The sequence below is a fragment of the Cotesia glomerata genome, linkage group LG6 (genome assembly GCF_020080835.1).
Source record: "Cotesia glomerata isolate CgM1 linkage group LG6, MPM_Cglom_v2.3, whole genome shotgun sequence".
NCBI classification, from domain to species: domain Eukaryota; kingdom Metazoa; phylum Arthropoda; class Insecta; order Hymenoptera; family Braconidae; genus Cotesia; species Cotesia glomerata.
The window spans coordinates 2,940,912-2,967,961 of NC_058163.1; the positions used below are offsets into that span (position 1 = coordinate 2,940,912).

At 28.4% G+C, this 27,050-nt stretch overlaps 2 protein-coding genes across 4 annotated transcripts in view; both read left to right on the forward strand.

Moving 5' to 3' along the window:
* Window positions 1-27,050, forward strand: part of LOC123266772 — a 38,406-nt gene that overhangs the window by 3,668 nt on the left and 7,688 nt on the right. Inside the window, exons 1-4 of one of the 3 annotated variants that reach the window (XM_044731172.1) lie at window positions 14,196-14,793; window positions 18,448-19,098; window positions 20,429-20,549; window positions 21,869-22,291. In XM_044731172.1, coding sequence (XP_044587107.1) covers window positions 14,383-14,793; window positions 18,448-19,098; window positions 20,429-20,549; window positions 21,869-22,291 — 1,606 coding nt within the window. In that variant the 5' untranslated portion in view covers window positions 14,196-14,382. Of the gene's footprint in view, window positions 1-14,195; window positions 14,794-18,447; window positions 19,099-20,428; window positions 20,550-21,868; window positions 22,292-27,050 lie in introns of those variants that run through there. The other 2 variants (XM_044731171.1, XM_044731170.1) reach the window with 2 other exon arrangements.
* On the forward strand, window positions 765-3,731 carry LOC123266773. Its single transcript, XM_044731173.1, has 5 exons — window positions 765-1,068; window positions 1,172-1,380; window positions 2,676-2,768; window positions 2,851-3,212; window positions 3,310-3,731. Exons 2-5 carry the CDS (start codon window positions 1,292-1,294, stop codon window positions 3,456-3,458), a joined length of 693 nt encoding a protein of 230 aa, XP_044587108.1. The 5' UTR covers window positions 765-1,068; window positions 1,172-1,291; the 3' UTR covers window positions 3,459-3,731.

The following is a 27,050-nucleotide window of genomic DNA, read 5'->3' on the forward strand; positions in this document are numbered from 1 at the left end:
GAAAAAAATTCGGGTCGCTTTTTAGGATATCTTTTTTAATTCCTCGATTTTTATTTCACTGGAGAATAAGTTAAGAATTAATTTAGAGCTTATAGAATGTTCAGGTAGGTAGATATTGGTGTTTTTGAAGTTCTAGAATGTTCTAACAATGGTTCTGGAGGTTTTCAGGATGCTTAGAGAGTGGCACTAAAGTTTCGGAAACCTCGAAGAAATTTTTAAACTAGGAAATCGAGCGCACTTTGCGCTTTGCTCATATCTTAAAAGATGTCAATAACTAAGAAATGGCGTTGTATTTTGTCTACTAATGATATTTTGAACGATATAAGCTCATCCTGATGTTACGCTCATCGAGACGTTTCATTTGAGTACCCACATCAATTTTTCCTATATTTACATGTATTATATATATGTAAATATGAAAAATATATCAAAAATGCATGTGGGTACTCAAATGAAAGCTCTTGATTAGTGTAACTCTAGGATGAGCTTATATCGTTAAAAATATCATCAGTAGACAAAATATAAAGTTATTTCTTAGTAATTGACATTTTTTCAAATATAAGCTCATCCCGATGTTACACTCATCAAAACCTTTCATTTAAGTACCCACATAATTTTTTCATATATTTATATATATTATGTATAAGCTCATCCTGATGTCAAGCTCATCGAGACGTTTGTTTATTTTATTATATTTATGTACTTATTTATTTTCTATAACATAGTTATTTCTTCTTATTAATATATTAATTTATTTTTTGATATTCACAAATAAGCGTTAAATCGTTAAATGATACGTAAAAAATAATCATATATTGTTTCCCACTTTATGCGGATTTTTAAAAGCGCGCCATAACTTAGCGGGTTTCTCTTTCCTTGTTTATTTTTCAAGCCTACTCTAACAATATTTGGCGCTTCTTTTAAGAGTTACCTTGATGCAAATGTGGCGCCATCCTAATTTAATACATTTTGACGGACACTTTTTCATATACACAGATGATTCTCCTTACCTCTACCCTCCATAAGTAGAGTGTACGGTGTGGCGACGGGTCGCCACGCTATACTGAGGTATACATATATATATATACATATATATATATATATATATATATATATATATATATATATATATATATATATATATATATATATATATATATTTTATATGTAGTAGAGTGTACGGTGTGGCTTCTCACTCAGTTCGACGTTGTTGTTTACTACGGTACACATAACCTGCGTTTTATTTAATTTTGATGTGAAACATTTTTATTTTAATTTTTGACAATAAAATATGTGTGATAGTGATAACTCAGAAGATCAAAGTGATCAACCTTGTGCAAAGAAAGTGAAACTACACTATGGCATACTACCAAGTCATCAGTAAGTAGATCGTATTTTTCAAGTGTCCATAAATGTAATTATTATATTTTTATATTTAATTAATTATATTCATATTAATCATATTAGTAATTATATAAATTATATTAAGATTAATAATTATATAAATTATATTAATATTATCTTCAATTAATTATTTTTAACTTCCCGCTACGAAAATTGAAAATTTTCAAAAATCGGGAAGTTATTGGTTTTACCCCGTTTTTCGAAAATCGGGTTTTCATCAGATCTCGACGTTTTGAGGTCCTAGGAAGCTTTCCTGACTATTCCCGCGAGGGTGTCACTATGTATGTATGTGTGTGTGTGTGTGTGTGTGTGTGTGTGTGTGTGTGTGTGTGTGTGTGTGTGTGTGTGTGTGTGTGTGTGTGTGTGTGTGTGTGTGTGTGTGTGTGTGTGTGTGTGTGTGTAAGTATGTAAACCTCTTATAACTTTTGAACGGTTGAACCGATTTCATCGCGGTTGGTGCCATTCAAAAGGGCTTCGCCAAACTTAGATTTCCTGTTGATTTGAACCGATTCGGACCGATAGATTTTGAGAAATTTGGAGAAATCTAAAAAAAAGTAGGAAAAAAAATTTTCTCTGAAGTGGTTTTTTTGGGATAACTTTTAAACGGCTTAACCGATAGATTCCAAAAACTAATCAGCTCTCAACCTTAAAAAACCGCGTCGATCGCCGCCAATCCGGTCAAAATCGGTTGATTCGTTCGAGAGATATCGTGAACGAAAGAAAACCGAAAAAAGTGTTTTTTCAGAGTTACTCCGAAATTTCTAGTTTGACCAATTGAAACTTAGAAATTATTTATAAGGCTTAAAAAAACTACGTAGAATGCCGCCAACCGCGTAAAAATCGGTTCATTCATTCAAAAGTTATTGCGGTATGAACATTCAAAAAATAGTGTTCTATGAAACTTCTATCAGACTTTTGAGCTCAAAGAGCTCAAAAGCATAGAAAAGGTATCTTTTTGAGCTCGGAGAGCTTAAAACAACACACAGATTGTACTTTTGAGCTCGAAGAGCTCAAAAAAGCGGCCAGGTATTAACGGAATTAGCGGGAAGTTGCAGGGATGGCCTTTAGGGTCAACCGTTTTCCTAATTTTTTTATTATTCATGAAGGAATTAATATGGAAAAATTTATTAATAAAATTTATATTTGCAAATCTTTAGTCATATATTGCAATAATTAACTAAGATTTGAGTTCATGAGTATATTGAAGCCACACTCAAAATTTTTTTCTTTTTCTTGTGTATTTTAATATCATATTTTTTTAAATATTTCAGTTCCCAACAATCATCACAGGGATCACAAAATATTATTATTGAAACTGGACGCCACCCTGATCAGTTAAACACAAGGCATACTATCAATGTTGTGTAAGACTTTATTAATCGAATAGTACCAGACTATTTTAATTTTTATCTTAGATTTTATTAACATATTTATATTTTTTTTCAGAGTAAACAATAGTAAAAGAGAACGTCAAAAACAATACAGGGAGCGGAACAGAGACAAATTGAAATATCGTGAAGCGGAAAGAAGAAAGCGTATACAATCTTCAAAAAGCATTACTGGACCGTCTACCTCTTCAAACTCAAATATAATGGAAGTAAATAATGAAGAACCAGTAACTGCTATTTCATCTACTCTTCAAAATAAAAGAGACCGTCAAAAAAGATACAGGGAAAAGAACAGAAAAAAATTGAGTCAGCGTGAAGCGGAAAGAAGGAGACGTCTACAGAATGCAGAAAGTATTATAGAATTACATACTTCTCCAAATATAGAAAATAGAGAAATAATTACAGAACCAATAATCATAATAGATGAAGTAAGTACAAATTCTCGAAATTTAACTGGTTTGGGAGAAATGGAGCATGAAGTGTTTGACATATCTCAGCAAAATTTAAGTAACCTATCAAGCGCAAATATTGCGGAAATTCCGAATAACTACAGTCAATTTAGATACCATAAAACAGCTCATGAATATTTCATCGATAACTTTAAAAATAATGAATTTGGACATGCTTGTTCAATTTGTGATCGACTTTGGTTTGAAAAAGATTTAAAGAAACCATCTACATCTGGAAATATAATTAATACAATAGACAATGTGCAAAATGTGGATTCCCTTAAAATTTGCTCTACTTGTAAATCAGCATTAGATAAAGAAAAGATTCCTAACTTGTCAGTTTATAATGGATTTCATTACCCAAAAATACCACAGCATTTACCAAAAATCGATTTCATCACTGAAATCAATGTTCCTGTTGTTGTTGATACAATGGTACGATCACTTCCAAGAAATGTCAATGATGAACATTGCATTTATGTACATATTAAAAAAAAAATGATTCATAAAAGTAGTTTTGTGCATGGCTTAATTAACATCGGATGATGTTATATACGTGTATATATAATTCTATTCTTCTAATCTTAGAATATTCAATATAATTAACCAATTAAAAAATGGTTATACTATTTGATTACTACACCTTTATATCAGCATTACACAATAACAGTTGATAAATCATTTTTGATGTGAAACATCTATAGCCGCACGTAAAACCGATTTCTGCCGTGGCGACGCATGCCGTGGTGACCCGTCGCCACGCTATATGATGGTATATATATACAGTCTATATGCAGTAGTGTGTACGGTGTGGCGACGCGTCGCCATGCGCAATCGACTGTGCGATTCTCTCCCACTCGATCCGGCGTTAAGCCATCTCTCTCGCTACACTGAGCTCGGATACCTATAGTGTATACTCCGTAGTGTATACAGTGTTGTTTAATACAGTACACATAACCTGTGTTTTACTTGAAAACAAATTATTTTTCTGATAATAAAATGTCTGACCGTGATAATTTAGAGAGTGAAAGTGATCAGCCTCCTGCAAAGAAAGCAAAATCACACTATGACACACTATCAAGTCATCAGTAAGTTTATTATATTTTTATAATTAAAGTATGCATTTATCTGTGCATTAAGCACGCGTATATTTAGTGTGTTTTGAGCGCCAGTAAATGTAAAATCTACTCTCTTGGTAGATTAAAATTCACATAAATTTCATTGCATATAATGTTTTTAAATTAATTATTAATTTTAATTTATTCTTATTGAAATTTATGCATTAAAATAATTGCTTAGAGAATAAATTTATTAAGACTGACAGAATTGTGTTTCAAAATCAGCTGATGGCGTGCAGCGCACGAATGTTTTTCTTATTTATTATTAATATGAACATTAAAAAATTAATTAATTTTTATAATCATGTGGAATTTACAGTGAAACATTCATTATTGATATTTATAATTTACGATATTTAGTAATATATTGAAATAACTAGCTAAGATTCTTGAGTTTACTAATATATTGAAGACAATTTAAATTTTTCTGTATATTTTAATAACATATTTTTTATAAATATTTCAGAACCCAACAATCATCACAGGGGTCACAAAATATTATTATTGAAACTGGACATCACCAAGATCAGTTAAACACAAGACATACTATTAATGTTATGTAAGATTTTATTAATCTAATAGTACCAGAATATACTAATTTTTATTTAAGCTCTCAAGGAGGTACATATGACGAGGTGGTCTATGGGTATAGTAAAAGTCATTCTATTTCATTACTTTACGTAGCTTTAACACGAGTAACAAGTCTTGAAGGGTTGTTTATATGTAACAGTCAGGATAATTTAAGATTTTATCATGCAAGAAGAGTAGATCCATCAGTTTCAAGTTTACAGCAAGAATTTAAAAGATTATTTCTAAACAAACTTTCTACATTGCAAGGACTGATCACTGAATTTATAAACTCCAGAAATAAATTAACCATTTATACTTTAAACTGCCAAAGTCTCAGAAAACATACTACTGATTTACAAGATTCTATTTGTCAAAGGAGTAACTTTTTATTACTAACTGAAACATGGCTTCCTGCAGATGAATCAGTTGACTTACCTAATTTTCATTGTATAGCTAAATTTAAGAGACAAAATGTTAGAGCCTCTGGAGTTGCCATTTATAAAAACAACAATACTTCACATATTACTACATTCAACATGGATTTAGTAATTCAAAATGCTACAGAAGTTCATGTCTCCCAAACATCTATTGGCGATATATGTGCTTCACACGTTAAACTAGAAGATGGAAGTGAATTGATGATGATTGTTGTGTACATTTCTCCTAATAAAAAAATAAATGACATCATTTCATTTTTACACGAGAGATTATTTCCGTACAGTCACAGAGGTTCAATAACTTTCAAAACCAATAAAGACAAACTACCATTGATTTTAGCTGGGGATTTCAATGTAAATTTTGCAAAAGATGAATCAACGCCATTAATTACGTTTCTCCAAGAAGAATTTCAATTGCAAATTAATAACAATCCAAGAGAACCTACCACCAGATACGCAACAACAATAGATGCTGTATTTATTAGATATCTTGATAATGTTATGTCCAATACTTTTGTAACATACTTCAGTTACCATCGACCAATTGTCACAGTAATACCGTCTTCAGAGGCAACATCGAATATAACTATTACCGAAGTCACTGATTAAACAAATTAAGTAGTCACGATTTGAAATAAATTCGTAAATTTTTGTATTTAATGAAAATAAATGTTTATTCAATAAATAGTCATCGTTATCTGGAAAAGAAATCGTAATATTTTATTTTATCATTATGACATATTTAGTTCCTATTACAACCTGTTCTTTTCTGCATATTACTTTTACAAAATAATTTCGATGTTTCACATCTGCCAGGCGTCCCGTAACGGCTCACATTTTTTTAAACCTAACCCGATTCTTGACTCATAATTTACACAAAAATTTTAAACTAATCAAGCTACAATAGGAATTTTTATTTATGTTAATAACAATAATATACCAAAAAACTAAAAAAACAATAATCTGCAATAAAATATAATTAACATTTAATTAAAGACAACTTAATCATCTATAAACCATAGCAATATAGACACTCGATATCCGAATCCATGTGGATCGTGATAATCACGATCCACTAGATCGGGCATATGCACATCTAAAGTATAGTCATACGAGGATCGTGATCATCACTATACTGTATCGTGAAAATAGCAATACTTTTTTCTCCGTGTAGAAATACAATTTTATTATTGTAAAATTATAGTAATATTATAGTTAATACATAGAGTTTTACGGTAATTTTATCGTATTATTTCTGAACTTTGCAGAAAAAGTACGGTAGAAATTCTGTATAACTATTGTAAAAAAACTGGCCAAAACAACTACAGAAATACCGTATTATTTCAGAATTATAACGGTTAATTTATGGTAAACGCATTAATACCGAAAATTTACGGTATTTCAAAAACCGCGAAGGTACGCTCATCAAAAACTTTCATTTGAGTACACACACGATTTTTTTCATATATTTTATATATATGATATTTCTCAGACACGGAAAAAAGTAAACTGTAATAAATAACAGTCGATTTATAATAAGTAATGATCAACTGCTAAAAATTACCATTTCAAACAGTAAAATCGTGATTTTACTATTCACTATATAATATTTACCATTTAAACGTTACAATTTACTCTTTACATGGAAGAAAATACTATTTCAAACAGTAATATTCGCTATGTAAATGTCTAAAATGTTAAAGTATAATAATTAAGAAATTCAGACTTTGATATTTATCATTTCGTAGCTCACATAATATTCGTAGATCCCATAATAAAATTGAGATGAAATGTATGTGAAACCAATCTATTCGTGATGTGATTGGTTGAAAATATTTATTCTCATTTTGATTGGTTGAAAGTGAATATAATATACATAAACGACACACAAATATATCATGACCATAAATATGAGGCGCGCGCAAATTTGAATTCTAGTCCCATAATAAAATTGAGATGAAATGTATGTGAAACCAATTTAGTCGTAATGTGATTGGTTGAAAATATTCATTCTCATTCTGATTGGTTGAAAGTGAATATAATATACATAAACGACACACAAATATATCATGACAATAAATATGAGGCGCACGCTTGCGCGCGTAAATTAAATTCTAGTCCCATAATAAAATTGAGATGAAATGTATGTGAAACCAATCTATTCGTGATGTGATTGGTTGAAAATATTTATTCTCATTTTGATTGGTTGAAAGTGAATATAATATACATAAACGACACACAAATATATCATGACAATAAATATGAGGCGCGCGCTTGCGCGCGTAAATTAAATTCTAGTATGTAAAAAGTATAAAATAAAGTTAGTAAATTTCTAATACAAGCAACGTCAATATTTACAAAGTAAAATGGTAAATTTTTAACGCAACGTTAAAAATCAAACTGTAATTATTGACTTGCTTGGACTGGTAAAATGTATATTTTAAAAGTATAATTTTTACTGTTTCAAATGTTAAATTCTCCCAGAGTGAGACCCCCTTCTCTTTCATTTGAGTTCCCCTTCTCCTCATAATATCGACTAGATATTGAAATGGCAATTTTTACTGTTTGACTGTAATTTTTTAAGATGAAAGAGTCGTTATTTACTATAGTGACAGTTACTAATCACTTATTTTGGATATTAAATTATAAATTGTGGCTTTTATACTTTCTACATTAAGTTCTGTAATATTTATATTTTTGCCACCTCGATGTCCGCTTTACTGTTTGAAACTATAAAAATTAACTGGAATCCGAGTGAATATTACAGTTTACTTTTTTCCGTGTATTTGTGAAATATATAAAATATAAAATATATAAAAAATTCGTGTGGGTATTCAAATGATAGGTCTCGATGAGTGTAATGTCGAGGTGAGCTTATATCTTTAAAAATGTCAATAGCTCACAAAATACAATGTCATTTCTTAATTATTGATATTTTTAAAGATGTAAGCTCATCCTGATGTTAAGCTCATCGAGACCTTTCATTTAAGTACGTACACGATTTTTTTTAAGTGAAACCTCTTTAGAATGGTTGTGATTTGAAACTCGATGAAACGAAAAAGCGTGACGATAAAGACACAATCACGTAAATGTATTGTTCATATGTATGCGCCTTGTGTAGTGGGATAGTCAGTATATCTGTATCTTGCTTAAGGTCCGAGCGTTCTACGTGTTTATGTTAGTATGTGTTCAATACATGTGCTTGCGCCTGCGTATTAGAAAACTTTAATATAAAGCAAGCGTGGTGATTGTTGATGTATTTTTATTTGTTTTATTTGTGTGAATATTTTCATCTCCTCAATAAATTAATTTTACAATTATGCCGCTAACTAGGGCTGAAAAGAATCGCAGATATTGGCAGAAAAAAAATGCAAATAAAATAAAAAAAGTCCCAAAAAGTTCTACGGAACGTGTCCGGGAATTTCGTGCACGTCAAAAAAACAGAAAAAAAACGGTGAGAAATTTCTGTAGAATTTTACTTTGCATACAAATCACTTTTTACTATAGTATATAATAACACTGAACTTTATTTTACCAATATCAAATTTTACAATGGTACATAGTAATTTCAGACTCTGGTCTTTAAAAAACTTTTTAGGTTAATTTAACCTAAAAAGTTTTTTAAAGACCAGAGTCTGAAATTATTCTAGAACCTTAAAGACATTAATTTCCATTTATTTTAACATTCCAGAAGCTCAAAAATTATTTCAAACTTTTTCTTAAGATTCCAAAACTTTAATTTACTTTTGGAATCTTAAGAAAGAGTTTGACATAATTTTTGAGCTTCTGGAATGTTAAAATAAATGGAAATTAATGTTTTTAAGGTTTTAGAATTTTTTAAGTATTTTATGTGCTTCTAAAAATTTTGAGAATACTTTTTTTAGGTTAAATTTAGTAGTCTTTTAGACCATATAGAATGTTTAAAAATGTTAAAAGTATAGTTTTGGAGGTCTTTAAAATTATTTTAGGTTCAACCAAGGTTTTGGAATCTTGAAAAGGGACTTTGAACGATTTTTGAGCTTCTATAATGTTTAGATTGATAGTAATTGATGTTTTTAAGGTTCTAGAATGTTTAAAAGTATTTTATGTGCTTCTAAAAATTTCTAGAATATTTTTTTAGGTGGTTTACAAATTTATAGCAAAAAAACCAAAATTTATTTCATTTTAGTTTTCAATGCTCCAAATAGAAATGTTTTTTTACTTTCGTAATAAATTTTTTTTAGTCACAAAATAACAATTTTTCTAATAAAAAAATGCCTGGGACATCGAAAAATGACCCTGAAGTTAGCCGACACCCGCCATTTTAAAAATAAAAAAACCTGTAATTTGGCAAAAAAAAATTTTTTTTTAGTTTTGAAAAAATACTCATCTAGATTTTTGAATTTTCTAAACGAGTATTTCTTTCATTCAAATTCTTTGTTTTCGCAAAAATCACCATTATAAGCAATTTTTCGATTTTAATTTTTTTTCCGTCAAAAAGATTGATTTTTTTTCGAAATTTGAAAAAAAAAAAATTTGATTTTTTTTTGAAAATTTTTTTTTTTTTCAAATGAATATAAAAAAAAAATACTCGTTCAGAAAAATGACAAATCTACACGAGTATTTTTTTTAAATTTGAAATGTAACGGGGTGGTTAGCCCTGTCCAATTGGTCACCCCTTTCCTCTTTGAAAAAGGCGCCACTGGGATTTTATACTCGGTGTCCCAGAAACCGGGGAGCATGAGAAGGAAAGATCGGGTCGTGAGAAGTTGAGAAAGGCTGTAAAATTAATGCTGAGAAACAATTATTAACAATTAACAATTCAATTATTTATTCAATATAAACAATTTAAAACTAACAAAATTTCTTAACAATATTGCCCTTAAAATTAACCTAACAATCACTTAATTGTGAGAACCTCTCACCTACGCAGGCACTTGCCAAAACTTACAACTAAATATCATTAAATTCTTTTAAACATAGATCATTACGCATCTATCTTCTTAATTTCTTAACTCAATTTTAGACCATTACGCATCTACCTTTAATTTCCTAATTCGATCATAGACCATTACGCATCTAGACTCTTAATTTCTTAAACCCTCGTCCAACTGACGGAATAACTAACAACATAATTTACCAAATAAAAACTTCTTAATTATTCAATTATCTGAACTAATTTCACATAAACAACCTCGTCTACCTGACGGAATACCATAGAATACCATAATTACCTCGTCAACCTGACGGACTACCATATAATATCATAAATCACTAACTTCCATATAAAATCGTCCACCGACGCTAACTTAATTCTATAAAATTCTCTACTTTATTCATACATCTTAATTACCAATAAAACTGAATCTCAAAACTTCGCATTTTCCAAAATTACCAAAATTACGCCTAACAATTACTTAACACAAAATTCCGACCTTCGATTTTAATTCATTAAATTCATTTATACATCTTCTTAACTAAATTCATTTTCAACTTACTTAACCAAATTTTCTACTAAAGTTATCAATCAATTTATTCTACTAAACCCACTGATTTATTTCATTTCTTAATCTCCACTAAATAATCTTTAACAAAGTTCACTACATAATTTTCTTAACAAGTTCGGTAATCATTTTCTAAATTCACTAAATTTCTCAATAAATACATTCGCTAAATTAACTAAATTAATTAAAGTTAGCCCACCGGCCTAAATTTAATTCAACACAATTTCTTAAATCCAACTACTGTAATTCTAAAGCGTCTCAACAAAATTTACAACCGTAGAACATTATAGAATGACCTTTACGAACTTAATTACGCATTTTCATTTCTTATTCAAACTTTGTCTTGAAAATTCTTAACTAAAATTAATTTATTATAGCCAACAGGCCTATAATAAATTACTAATAAATTCTCTACCAATAAATTAACAATTAATCAATTAAATTTAATTTTCAATATAAAAGTTCAGCGACAAAACTAACTAATTGACCTTGACAATAAAAACTAAAGTACGAATTCGCTAATATAAAAATGACCGCTCGAGAAATTAAATTTAATTATTTCAGCCTCTTAATTAAATCAATAATCAAATCTGGCCTACAATAATCGAAAATATCTGGAAACTCAATTATCCACAGATTCGGTAGAATCTGGCGCCAAGTTCCGTTCAAATCCGTTGTAAACGGAGCGCCAGACTACCGACTGTGTTTACTGTAAGCAGAACGGTATTTTGAGGTTGCAAAATTTTATTTAATTCTACGGTACTTCTTGTTCCTAAATTTCATATTATAACAGTAATTCATGCTTTATTTTACTGATATTAATTAATTATATTCAATTATAACAATTAATCTACTTGAAATTATTAAATTTTATCAGCACAAACTATAGCAAGCTCAAAAATTTCGATCCTGACTTTTTTTCGATGTAAAAAGTGACATGCCACAGACTAAGTAATTCGAGAATGCATGGTAACCCTCCAATAGATGGGAAACTACAGTTAAAAAAATAAATTTCACAGCTTGCATCTACACTCGCCAGGGTGCGCTGCAATTATTTTTACATAAACTGTAGCTTCAAGGGGATAGTTTGCTATAAAAAATGCAGCCAACTTGAGATTTAAGTTAGTGCCAATTGCAAATTTTTATTATAATTACAAAAAATACTGAAATCCGAACAAAAACAGTTTCACTGTAAAAAAATCGCGCCAAGTCCACGTTCATAAGACTATTAAGAAAAAAAAAATTTTTTTTTTCTTTACAAAAGATATAAAATAGAAAAATTAAAAATCCAAGTAACCGATATGATTGTATATGATTTTCGGAAGTTAAAAAAAATTTTGTTGTAAATTTAAAAATTAAGAAAAAAATTTTGGAACGTACTTGGTGTGCGTCATTGTGTATTTCAATTTTTTTAAAGTCCTAGTAAATAGATTTTACGAATTTCATTAAAAGTAAAATATTTTGCAACCACGCACACTAAATACGTTCCAAAATTTTTTTTTTAATTTTTAAATTTACAACAAAACTTTTTTTAATTTCCGAAAATCATATACAATCATATCGGTTACTTGGATTTTTTAATTTTTCTATTTTATATCTTTTTGTAAAGAAAAAAAAAATTTTTTTTTTCTTAATAGTCTTATGAACGTGGACTTGACGCGATTTTTTTACAGTGAAACTGTTTTTGTTCGGATTGTTTTATCCAACGACGACTGATACTCCGGGTCCAACTTGGCGGGCTTAGCTGCTTGGCGTCTTGTCGTCTCGAACCAGGGTGCGGCAGGGTTGTCCAATTCCAAAAATGCCCCGATAACTTCCTCTGCAGTTGCTCTTTATTCTCGACGTCCAAATTTGCACTCTATTGACTTAAACCGATCTCAACAAGGTCACAGATTCACAAAGGCAAAAAGCCACTGGCTTCCAGAAGGGAAAAAAAGCCTCGATGTCCCTCCTGTCGGCTCTTTTGTAACCCTCCAACTCCGGCTCTCAAACTTTCCTATTGTTATGCCCCGCTTTATTTTACGGGGACAGTAGTGGGGACTTTCGATTAGCACGCCCGGTGACAAGTCGAAACTACTTGTCAAAAATCGAAAGGTAAGGGAAAGCCCTGACCTACCGTGCGTTAATTAAGTGGTCGATAATGACCCCGGGAAGTTCGATTTTCCCTGTTACAGAAAATTTTTGTTTTTTTTTTAAATTACAAGAGATTTTTTTAAAAAATAGCGTTTTTCGGTGAATTTCAGGCTGGAAAATTGGAGAAGTGAAAAATAAAAAAAATACTCGTCTAGATTTCGGAAAATTATAAATAAAAGTAAAAAAGTAATTAAATTTGTAAAAATTTTTAAATGAAAAATACTTGATCATAAAATTTAATTTCAAATTATAACTCGAATATTTATTATTTGATCTTTTGAAAAAAATACTCATTTAGAAAATTCAAAAATCTAGACGAGTATTTTTTCAAAAATTTTTTTTTTTCCAAATTACAGGTCTTTTTTACACGCTTTATATTAGCTTCACTTGTATGTCAGTTTGTCAGTATGTCAGTAACTCTCCGTGGGTAATTTGCGCGCCTGAATATTTTTGATAATCAACAAATAATAGTTTAAAAAAAAACTAAAAAATCACGCTTTTATAAATAAACCAAACTAAAAAATAAAAAATAAATGATAGTTTAAAAAAACTAAAAACACGCTTTACATAGAAAACCAAACTAAAAAATAGAAAATAAATTTAAATTAAGAATAATGTTAAAAATTTCAATAAATATAAATTAATAATAGTGTAAATAAAAAAAATGTATTTTATTTTAAAAAAAGCGTGGGGTGCATGGTGTCAATAGTTATAAATATTTTATTGACAGATATGAGTAGAGTGATTATCATTTTGATAATATCTTAAAAAGCACCCCACGCTTTTTTTAAAATAAAATACATTTTTTTTATTTACACTATTATTAATTTATATTTATTGAAATTTTTAACATTATTCTTAATTTAAATTTATTAAAATTTATTTTCTATTTTTTAGTTTGGTTTTCTATGTAAAGCGTGTTTTTAGTTTTTTTAAACTATTATTTATATTTTTAAAATAGCGGGTGTCGGCTAACTTCAGGATCATCAGCGAAAAACATCCTTACAGAGAATCACCCATATTTATGTAATGAATAGTCATCCATATAACTTATACAAAATAATTTCGGTTTCAGATTCTGCCAGGCGTCCCGTGACGGCTTTCATATTTTTTTATCCTGTCTAGACCGGAAGTTCGGATTCTGTCCCGTTAATTCCGGATCAAAGTATACTTTTTGCCCCTTGCTTCTATTACCATTAGTGTGCATGTGCGGTAGTATGCGCGTCAGTACTCACGCGCATCAAGCTTCACACAGCTGTCACGACGCCATTAGTGAAAATCTCGGCAACATAAACACATCAATTGTGAAATAATTTACGTGATTTTGTCGATAAATATTTATAAAGTTAAATATTTAAAAATAAATTAAAATATTAACGAGTTTTTCTGAAGTGCCAGTGATGAGTGAAAGTGACGAAGAGGATACTGGCTACATTCAAGCTGAAGCCCAGTATAACACGTACAATTCGATCACACCGAAATCCAACGATGATTATTATCGAAGTTATCAGAGATTTATGGATTGGACTATTGAAAAAAAAGTTGAAAATCTTACTGAAGATGTATTTTTAGAGTACTTCAAAGAAATTTCCAATGATCTCGCACCATCAACTTTGTGGTCTAAATATTCAATGATTAATACGGTGGTTAATCAGAAACATGGAATTAATTTGCAAAATTTTGCGGAGCTTAAAACTTTTTTAAAAGATAAAAATAAAGGTTTCCAATCAAAAAAATCAGAAATATTGACTTGGGATGAAATTAATACATTTCTTACTACAGCTGTCGATGAAGTTTATCTAGATCAGAAAGTAAGTTTTATAAAAATATAATTTATTTTATAAATTGTTTTATAAAAGCCCTAAATATTGACACTAAATTATTTTTAAATATATTTAATCATCTGTAATTAAAATAACGATCATATAAATTTTTATTAAATTCTAATTAATTAAAAAATTGAAAAAAATTACTATTCAAAATATTAAATATTAATTATTTAAAAAAAATTAAGTTAGCACCAGTTCATCAAACCAGCTTACGAGCGTCTATTTTCTTAACAACTTTAGTTAGAAAAGCGTTTTATTTTAATGCCAAGTTTAAAATAATTTCTTCATCTAATTATATGATCTTTTTTTTTTTTTAATTAACAATATATGAAAAATTTATAAAATTGAATAATCGAAATTAATTGTTTCCTTTATTATATTTAAATAATGGGTGTCAATAACTAGTTGATAATTTTTAAGTTGAATCTCATATTGACAGCCAGTTGACAGCGCTATCACGCCTTTTTTTTACTTTAATCTAAAAAATTTACTGTAAGAGTTTGAACTCTTCTGATTCAATAAATTATTTTTAAATTAATTTTTATATTTTTAAAAGTAATTAATCATTTATGGAAATTATTATTAATAAACTTTAATAATATTGATTACTTAATAATAAATTTCGATAAATAAGAATAAGCAGATGATTCGACGCTTGCGCAGTATAGGTGTCAATAATTGGGGCTGAGGTATGTCAATAATTAGATCAATCAGTTTTTTAACCTGTCAATAATTGGTGTATCTGGATAATCTATTTAATTATTTAAAATTAATTAGTAAATATCACTGATTATCATTTTAAAAAAAGAAATTGATTAGTTAAAACATTGAGACATTATCACAAACAAAATTCCGGATGCTCTATTTAATTATTTAAAATTAATTAGTAAATATTACACTGATAGCAAGATTTATTTACTATTATTAATTTAATTTATTTAAAGACAATTATTTAATTTTTTTAATATTTATTAACATTCAATAAATATTTATTTAGGAAGAAAGTACATTTATTAATAATTAATAAGTATTTATTAATAGTTAACAAATATTTATTAACAGTTAATAAATATTTTGTTGAGTGAATTTGTTTCGCTTGCAATTTCATATGACATGAAGATTGCTTATATACAAAAATCATCTTTATAAATTATTTGCATTAATTATATTACATTCTAATAACGTTTATTGTAAAATACCAAATTCTATCACAGCTTATAATTATCTTTTATATTTTTAAATATTAAAAAGGTTAATTTATTTAGTGAATTGAATTATTATCATGTATTCCAGCTATAGAGTTATAAAAAGTGTCAAAAGAAAATTGCTATTTTTGCTTTTTATTTTAAATAAATATTTATTAACAGTTAACAAATATTTATTAACAGTTAACAAATATTTATTAACAGTTAATAAATATTTTGTTGAGTGAATTTGTTTTGCTTGCAATTTCATATGATATGAAGATTGCTTATAAACAAAAATCATCTTTATAAATTATTTGCATTAATTATCCACAGATTCGGTAGAATCTGGCGCCAAGTTCCGTTCAAATCCGTTGTAAACGGAGCGCCAGACTACCGACTATGTTTACTGTAAGCAGAACGGTTTTTTGAGGTTGCGAAATTTTATTTAATTCTACGGTACTTTTTTTACCCAATTCGTTTATCATAACAGTGATTCATAATTTATTTAACCGTATTAATTAATTATATTCACTTATAACAATTTATTTACTTGAAATTATTAAATTTTATCATCACATACTATAGCTCGCTCAGAAATTTCGATCCAGACTTTTTTTGATGGAGAAAGGTCAGCGCCACAGACTAGATAAAATAAAAATGTGTAGTAATCCTCCTATAGATACGCAACTACAGTTAAAAAAAGTAATTCACAGCTTACATTTACGGCCGCCAGGGTGCACTGGAATTATATCTACATAAGCTGTAGCTTCAAGGGGATAGTTTGCAGTAAAAATGCTGCCAACGCGAGATTTAAGTTGGTACCAATTGTAAATTTTCATTATAATTACAAAAATACTAAAATCCGAACAAAACAGTTTCACTGTAAAAAATCGCGCCAAGTCCACGTTCATAAGACTATTAGGAAAAAATTTTTTTTTCTTTACAAAAAGATACAAAATAAAAAAATAAAAAAATCTAAGTAACCGATATGATTGTTTATGATTTTCGGAAATTAAAAAAAATCTTATTGTAAATTTAAAAATTAAAAAAAAAAATTTAGAACGTACTAGGTGTGCGTCATTGTGCATTTCAATTTTTTTAAAGTCCTAATAAATAGATTTTACGAATTTCATTAAAAGTAAAATATTTTGCAACCACGCACACTAAATACGTTCTAAAATTTTTATTTAATTTTTAAATTTACAATAAGATTTTTTTTAATTTCCGAAAATCATAAACAATCATATCGGTTACTTAGATTTTTTTATTTTTTTATTTTGTATCTTTTTGTAAAGAAAAAAAAATTTTTTTTTTTCCTAATAGTCTTATGAACGTGGACTTGGCGCGATTTTTTTACAGTGAAACTGTTTTTGTTCGGATATTACATTCTAATAACGTTTATTGTAAAATACCAAATTCTATCACAGCTTATAATTATCTTTTATATTTTTAAATATTAAAAAGGTTAATTTATTTAGTGAATTGAATTATTATCATGTATTCCAGCTATAGAGTTATAAAAAGTGTCAAAAGAAAATTGCTATTTTTGCTTTTTATTTTAAATAAATATTTATTAACAGTTAACAAATATTTATTAACCATTAATAAATATTTATTAAATTCTGATGTTAAAAAATCATTTCTTATCAGTTAATAAAGCTTATTAAATGTAAACAAATCGTTCTATCAGTGTACACTGATAGAATGATTTATTGCCTATTAATAATTTAATTTATTTGAAGACAATTATTCAATTTTAATGAATATTTTTTAACATTCATTAAATATTTATTTAGAAGGAAAGTACATTTATTAATAGTTAATAACTATTTATCAATAGTTAACAAATATTTATTAACAGTTAATAAATATTTTGTTGAGTGAATTTGTTTTGCTTGCAATTTCATATGATATGAAGATTGCTTATAAACAAAAATCATCTTTATAAATTATTTGCATTAATTATATTACATTCTAATAACGTTTATTGTAAAATACCAAATTCTATCACAGCTTATAATTATCTTTTATATTTTTAACTATTAAAAAGGTTAATTTATTTAGTGAATGGAATTATTATCATGTATTCCAGCTGTATTCATTAACCATTAATAAATATTTATTAACAGTTAATAAATTGTACTTAATAAATTACTTATTAACTGTTAATAAATATTTGTTAACTTAACAAATATTTATTAATATTTAATAAATCGTATTTAATAAATAATTTATTAACTGTTAATAAATATTTATTAAATCCTACGTTAAAAAATTATTTATTAAGTTAATAAAGCTTATTAAATATAAACAAATCCTTCTATCAGTGCACTGATTATCATTTTAAAAAAAGAAAATTAATGTGTCAATAATTGGGGCTTACAATTCGTTTTTCTATTTACAAATATACATTTATACAATTTATAATTTTGTAATTACTATGTTTCAGGTAATTCTAATTCTAGGATTTTGTGGAGCGATGCGATGCAAAGAACTTTGTAACTTAAATTACAATGATATAGAAGATATTGGGTCTAAATTTATCGTATCTGTTCCAGACGCTAAAAATGTTTACCCACGATCTTTTGTGATCATGAATCAATTCTATAACATTGTCAAAAAATACGTCGCTTTACGGCCTGATAATTGCGCACATGAAAGGTTCCTTTTGTGTTACAGAAGTGGATATTGCATTCGCCAGCCAATAGGCAAAAACAAAATAAGTAATGTACCCCAAAATATTGCTAAGTTTTTGAATTTACCCAACCCACCAGCTTATACGGGACATTGTTTCCGTCGTACTTCGACGTCACTGCTAGGAAACTCAGGAGCCAGTCATTCTCATCATCCGCCAGCCAAAAAAATTCGATCTTCAGGCGTTTCAAGTAACCTAAATCAACCAAGTCCACAACCGTCTGCTTCTACTTCCAAATCTGTTCATGAATTAAAAACAAATGAAGACAGTATCCCTTCACCTACACACAATATTAAAGAATTTGATAATTTAGATTTTGACAGTCTGTTTGAACCGACATCAAACAATCATCCGACTGCTGAATCTACAAAACAAAAGAAAGAGTCTACAAAAGGAACCAGAGAGGTATTGAGTGAAATAAAAAATAAAGAAATATCAAATGCGTTTAATATAATGTCCCTTGTTGTTAAATTTGACAACTGCACTATTAATAATATTATCATCAATACCAAGAATAATTATGATGTTTCCTAACTATAAAATGTAATCGAACTATTGATGAGAAAAATAATTGTTTTTTGTTGTTTTCAAAGAATATATAACAATTATAATAAGATATGATTTAAAATAAGTATTTTTTAAGTATATTACACAGAAAAAAAAGTTCATTTGAGCCAAGAAAAAAATATTTTTCTTCTTAATTATTTTCTTGAGCGAAAAAAAAATTTTTTTTTGACAGGAAATTTAACTTATTCCAAAAAATAATTTTCTTGCTTTAAGAAATACGTATCTTGATCCAAGAAAATTTATTTAAGTCAAGAAAATCTTGTTGTTTTGAGAAAATTCAGCCTCGAAGCTCCAAAAAATTTAGTTCTTGATAGAAGTAAATTTTCTTGTCTTGAGAAAATTTCTCTCTTGCTCCAAAAAATTAAATATAAAGATAGAAGTAAATTTTCATTAATATTTTTATTGATTAATATGTCAAATGGCAAGATCAAATAATATTTCATCATTTTTTTTCATTCAATATGTATAATTGCACGCTAAAATAATATAAAATGGGTATCAAGTATTCAAGAGAAAAATTTTCTCAAGGTGAGAAAATTTTTTTTTAAGCTGAAGTAGGTAGCGCTGTTTCTCTAAAGTATCTAAAAATCATGATCAAATATAAAAATTTATTGTATCAAGTATTTATGATAATTTGAATTAAGAAAAAATGACTTCCACTAAGAATAGAATTTCAAGAAAAATTTTTACTTCGGCCAACACAACTTTGGTCTTCCTTCAGGCACCCGACAAATTTTCTTGAGCCAAGAACTTTGTTCTCCAGTCAAGAAATTTTTTTTTCTATGTACTACTTTCGCCCTATGTTACACAATATAAACTATTTACTATTTTAAAATAACTTTAAAGTGTGCGTAAAAATTATAATAAAACTATGTATACATTTTTTGTGCTTAAAAGACTGCGTCGAATGCATTTTCGAAAATGAAAATTGAACGACGCATTCAAAAGTTATAGTTGTGTTTAATAAATACATTTTGAGCTCTTCGAGCTCAAAATGTGAAAAACGGTGCTTTGAGGTTGAAAAACTCAAATATTAATAAAAAAAAACACATTTTAAAGCGCTTCAAATTTAAACTTAGCGGGAAGTTTCTAAGGTTGGCCTGCGCGGTCAGATTTCTAGATTTTTTTCTTTTGTAAAATTAATAAAAAAAAAAATTTTTTTTTCCAGACATTAAATCTAGACGGATTTAAATTTGTCGTCGTGGAGATTGACAGAAGAATTGAGGTTGTTCAAAAAGGCTGGTCACCACCTGAAGGCGCTGAATATGTAAAACCCCACGCAATTTTTGGTAAAAAATATTTTATTATTTAAATATACACGGACAAAAGTAAACTGTAATAAATAATAGTCGATTTATAATAAATAATAATCAACTGCTAAAAATTACCATTTCAAACAGTAAAATCGTGATTTTACTATTCACTTTATAATATTTACCTTTTAAACGTTACAATTTACTCTTTACATGGAAGAAAATACTATTTCAAACAGTAATATTCGCTATGTAAATGTCTAAAATGTTAAAGTATAATAATTAAGTATTCACACTTTGATATTTATCATTTCGTACCTAAAAAATGATCTTATGATATGTAAAAAGTATAAAATAAAGTTAATAAATTTCTAATACAAGCAACGTCAATATTTACAAAGTAAAATGGTAAATTTTAAACGCAACGCTAAAAATCAAACTGTAATTATTGACTTGCTTGGACTGGTAAAATGTATATTTTAAAAGTATAATTTTTACTGTTTCAAATGTTAAATTCTCCCAGAGTGAGACCCCCTTCTCTTTCATTTAAGTTCCCCTTCTCCTCATAATATGGACTATATATTGAAATGGCAATTTTTACTGTTTGAAACTGTAATTTTTTAAGATAAAAGAGTCGTTATTTACTATAATGACAGCTACTAATCACTTTTTTTTATATTAAATTATAAATTGTGGCTTTATACTTTCTACATTAAGTTCTGTAATATTTATATTTTTGCCACCCCGATGTCCGCTTTACTGTTTGAAACTATAAAATTAACCGGAATCCGAGTGAATATTACAGTTTAATTTTTTCCATGTAGGATAAAAAATTAACAATAAAAAATATAAAATTTTAATTAAAAAGGTTGGCAATAGCCTAATCGGCTCGGTACCTGCATTTCGAAAGAGTGGGACCAGGGTTCGATTCCGGCGCGCACCAATATTTTTCAATGATTATAAACTAAGAATATATGCGTTTCATTGCCAGCCTCTGTACCGGTCGGGTTTTCTGTGGTTTTCCCATATAGTTATGGCGGTAAAATGTCATTATAGAAGTACCTCCATACTATTTAAGACCGTAATGCAAATGCAGGTACTGATTATAACGCGTAAGTCGGCCACAGTCGCAGCACATGTGTGTCGGGCATGAAAAAATCCCGACATGCAGGGGGGTGGGGACGAAAAAGTGGTTGAGAGTTATAATGACGGGGTTGAGAGATTATATTGCGGAGAAAAAAGTGGAGAGACAATAATTCCCCACCCTCCCTTGTAAAACACTCTACAGTGATACAAGTAAAACCATCCTCAATTATAACCTCAATATAAAATTTTAATTAATAATTTAATTACAGATTCGTATAAAAGTGCCTCAGACTACGCCGATACTATTAACGCGAAAAAAACTCCCAGAGTAGCTCCTTCAGTAGCTCCAAGCCAAAAAGTAATATCCATCGATGCCGACTCCTCGAATTGTCCTGAACCAAATACGCAAGAAATTAGAAAAGTAGTCAAATCTGGGCTTCCAATTAGGCCGATCAACGTTGTCAAGAACAGAGTCGCTCCAACTTCTACTCCTGGAAGTTCCACCCCCAAGAGGATTATCGGGACCCTAGTGAAGAAAAATGATAATCAAAGAATTCAATTGACCTCGGCAAATGGACTTAAGACAATTGTCAATAATAAGCGGTTTATTGGGACTCTGGTGAATCAAAACTTTAATAAAAATTCTATCGTGAGCAATAAACAGAATTTGAATTCGCAGAATGCCAAGTCAGGTAATGTATTGTTGAAAATTTTTTATAATTAAATTCTTCAAGTGAAACTTCTTTGAGCGCGTTGAGGGTAACATTTTAAGGTCGTGACACAATAATAATAATTAAGCGTCATAATAATAATAATAATAATAATAATAATAATAATAATATAAGCTTCAGATCTGAAGATTTTTCCCGCACAAAGAAATATATGGGTGATTCTCTGTAAGGATGTTTTTCGCTGTCCCAGGCATTTTTTTATTGGAAAAATTGTTATTTTGTTACTAAAAAAAATTTGTTACGAAAGTAAAAAAACATTTCTATTTGGAGCATTGAAAACTAAAATGAAATAAATTTTGGTTTTTTTGCTATTAATTCGTAAACCACCGAAATAACAGTCCCCTGGGCTGACCCATTCCCAAAATTAAAACTTTAAGATTAAATTTTAAGTTATTCGTCCGTAATATATAATTTGGTCCATAATTTTTATAAACTTAATTAGTTAACTAACAATCTTCTTCAATAAAAAGTACCAAAAATTAATTTGCTCCATTAAATTTATTAAACCAAAGTTTGTCCCAGGCATTTTAAGAACAGTCCCCTGCCAGAAGTTCAAAGCCAAAAAAAAAATCCAGCGTGTTATTTTACCTTTTGTGAGGTTTATAAGGATCTAACTAGCCTTAAGTTAATAACTATAGGGCTGTTAGCGCTTTATCGGCATTTTATTTAGTGTCAAAGCACCGTTTGTGCTGGAAATATGTGTCTGGGCCACTTCAAAACTCAGTCCCCTGGCAACTATTTTTATTTATAATTTATTTATAAAATTGGATCCATAAGTCTTAATATTATTCTAATTAATGTAAACATTCATTGAGAACTTGACAAGTTGATTGCATTGAAATAGTTTGCTTGATTTTTCTCAATTTGATAAAAAACAGTCCCCTGTCATATTATTTGGCAAAAGACACACAAATATCGAAAAAACAAAAATTAATTTGGCTGTTTATTTATTATCATTAAACTGATAGTTTTGTAGCCCTTGTTAATTTTTTTTCTAATAAAATCAAAAATAATTTGGTCGGACAATTTTGTACAGATTTAAGACTTCCTTACAGAGAATCACCCATATTCATTTTTGTTAAATACAAAATATAAAAATTAAAAATTTAGTTGAAATTGCGACAACTACATTCTTTTAATGAGTGACTTTTAAAGTAATACGTAGAAATACTTTTTTTATGCATCTTAAAATTAATTTTTAAATTAATTAATAACATTTTTGAGGAAATTTCCGAAAAATTTACGCATTAAATAATTATTAACATTTAATAATCAGTGCTTTAAATGTCGCTTATATAATATAAATGCCGCATATATTTACGTAAAAAAAATATATGTTAACATTATATTTTTCACATCGATGCTGACATATATGTAGAGATACATGCCAAAATATATGTAAACATATATAAACATAGATGCAAGTATACAATCGTGGTCATTAATTTAAGTATGTTTTTTAATATTATTGGAAAATAAATCTCTCGAAATTCTTAAACGGATCGACGGATCAAAAAATGATTTGAGAGGCATCTAAAAGGACTTTTATAAACTTAGTTTTTCTGAACATTAGAGCAGATTTGATCGACCCATTCAAAAATTATAAGAAGTTTAAAAACGGTTAATTTTACAATTCACAAAGTTTACAATCGGATAATTTTACAAGTTTCTGCAGTAAAATTTGGCTAAATTCCCGTTTCGTGATTAAGGTAGTACCCTCGCCAAAGTCGTTTTCTTAGGATTTTTTTTTAATTCTGGCAGATTAATGTTCATATAATTATGCGTCGATTGGCGCAATTTGAGAATTTTTGACCATCTAGTTTCCGAGATATTTAATTTCAAAGTTTGAGTTTTGAACGCTCTTATACATTACGGTATACGGGATATCGAAAAATTTACCTACAAACATTTTTATATCTTACAAACTTTTCTTAGGATCTTTTTAAAAAACTAGAGTAACGTTAACTAACAACTAAATAATTAAAAAAAAAAAATTCATTGATAATTACCACACAGTTTCAGAGATATTTAGTAATAAGTAATGAAAAATTTACCAGACTTTAGCCGAGGAGGGGATACGTTAATAAAGCTGTGGCAACAGCGCAAGTTTTGTGAGCCGCGAAAGAAGTATGAGGCGCGCATGCGCTGACAAATTTGAAAAGTTTAATTTACGTTAGGTGTAATATTATAGTTATTAATTTTATTTATTTAAAAAAAAAAAAACTATGATTATTTTATGAAAATTAGTATTTTTTTATGATACTAAAGTTAGCCGACATTTTTAATTTTTTGATTTTTTTCTAATTAAATTAGAAAAAAAAAATTTTTTAAGTGAAACTTCTTTACGGAGGGTAAAATTGAACGATTTGAGGCGGAAAAGGGGAAGTAGCGCTAGAGGAGAAGCATTGAGTGAAAGTTTAGAGTAGGCGAGTAGGGGAATCACTTGTATAGCAAGCCGAGCAAGCCTTATATATTTTAAGGTAGTTGTAGCGTGATAAGCATTTCAACAGAAAATTATGAAATTTTTTTTATTGAAAGATAAATATATTAATAATTCACTACAAAAATTTCAGATCAATTGACCGCACCGTTTTTGAGTAATTAATTTTCGAAATTGTATCTTTTACACGTAGCGGTATAGAGAGATGATAAAGTTAGTATGAAATTATTTGCATCACTCGAGTGGTATGGAAGATTTCATACTAACTTTACCATCTCTCTATACCTCTACGTGTAAAAGATACAATTTCGAAAATTAATTACTCAAAAACGGTGCGGTCAATTGATCTGAAATTTTGGTAGTGAATTATTAATATATTTATCTTTCAATAAAAAAAATTTCATAATTTTCTGTTGAAATGCCTATCACGCTACAACTACCTTAAAGAGTGGGGAGAGTTAAGGTAGTACCCTCGCGACTTCCGTCGTCAAAAGTTTGTGCTAGAGTGTATGGTACATATACTTTAGAGTCATTATTGACAAGCCTAAAACTTTTTGCTGTTTATGTACTTATTTTAGCCAATCACAAACGAGAAACTGATCGTTTGAAAAGTCTGGCAACACTGCGTGAGCGTTAAGATATTTTATAGTGGTTATACTGTAGTGTTTTGGACTAACTGTAGATTAACCTCTGTTTTGACACATGCGTTTATTTATTTATTTACATACATTTATTCGGAAATATAATTACAATGTCTGAAAAATTGACTTATAAAGGACGATTCATAAAAAAAAGTCCTTGAAAAACGACAGAAATCACTAGCAAATATGCAAATAACAAATAGAAAAAAAATAATTGACAATATTGTTTTGTTTTTTCAAAAAAATCAGTAATTGAATTTTTTATGTTGATGTATTTACGGATTTTAAATTTTAGTATTTTTATTATTTCATCTGACTATTATTTTTATAACTTATGAAAGATTAATATATATTATTATATTCAACTTATTAACTTTTTGAATTTTTATAAATATAGAAAAATACTTATTTTCATAAAATAATCTTTTTTTCTTTTTTTTAAATAAATAAAATTAATAACTATAATGTTACACTTAAAGTAAATTAAACTTTTCAAATTTTTCAGCGCATGCGCGTCTCATATTTTTTTCGCGGCTCACAAAACTTGCGTTGTTGCCACAGTTTTATTAACGTATCCCCTCCTCGGCTAAAGTCTGGTAAATTTTTCATTACTTATTAATAAATCTCTCTGAAACTGTGTGGTAATTATCAATGAAATTATTTTTAAAAAATTGTTTAGTTGTTAGTTAACGTTACTCTAGTTTTTTAAAAGAATCCTAAGAAAAGTTTCTGAGATATAAAAATGTTTGTAGGTAAACTTTTCGATATCCCGTATACCGCAATGTAAAAGAGCGTTCAAAACTCAAACTTTGAAATTAAATATCTCTGAAACTAAATGGTCAAAAATTTTCAAATTGCGCCAATCGACGCAGAATTATATGAATATTAATCTGCCGAAGTTAAAAAAAAATCCTAAGAAAACGACTCTGGCGAGGGTACTACCTTAAGGAGAGTCAAGTAAAGTGGACGAATGCAGTGCGCGTGCGTCGTAATTCCACCACGTTACTTATATATATATTTCACTTCATATAATGTGTGTGTATATATTATATGTATATTCGTATATCAGCTGTCGCAAACTGTTCTTATTTAAAACGTTTTAGTATAGATATATGCGTGAATTAATACGTAAATAAATATAAATACGTGAAAAATACACTTATTTGATATATATATATATATTAAAATTTATTCCTGGAAAATTATTTTTCATTATATTTTTTAATTATTTTGTGTAAAAAGTTTTGGGGTAGTGGGGTGTATTATATATTTATACGTGTTGACTCAAATATAAATTTCTCAATTCCTGTTTATACATTCGTGTTAATAATTTCATCATTATATTTTCTTAATCCTGGTAAGTAAGTGATAATTACGGCAATATTTTATGCCATCTTATTTCATGAATATATAAATAATTTAGATTCAAAACAATAATCCTAACCTAGAATTTCTATATATAAATTTTAGTTTAAAAAATATGAACAACAAGAATCAACGGCATCAGATATTACAAGCAAAAAATGCATGCAATTTACCAACCTTGGGAAGACCACCTAACCGACCGAATGCTAAATCAAAACTTGAACGTCAGCGAGAGAGCAGGCAGCGAGCAAAAGAACGGCGGAACCAGCTTTTT

Coding starts and splice junctions, on each gene's coding strand:
- LOC123266773 (XM_044731173.1), top strand. CDS start 1,292: ATGTGTGATAGTGATAACTCAGAAGATCAAAGTGATCAACCTTGTGCA. Junction 2,769..2,850: donor AGGCATACTATCAATGTTGT/GTAAGACTTTAT, acceptor ATTTTTTTTCAG/AGTAAACAATAGTAAAAGAG. Junction 3,213..3,309: donor TACAGAACCAATAATCATAA/TAGATGAAGTAA, acceptor AAGTAACCTATC/AAGCGCAAATATTGCGGAAA.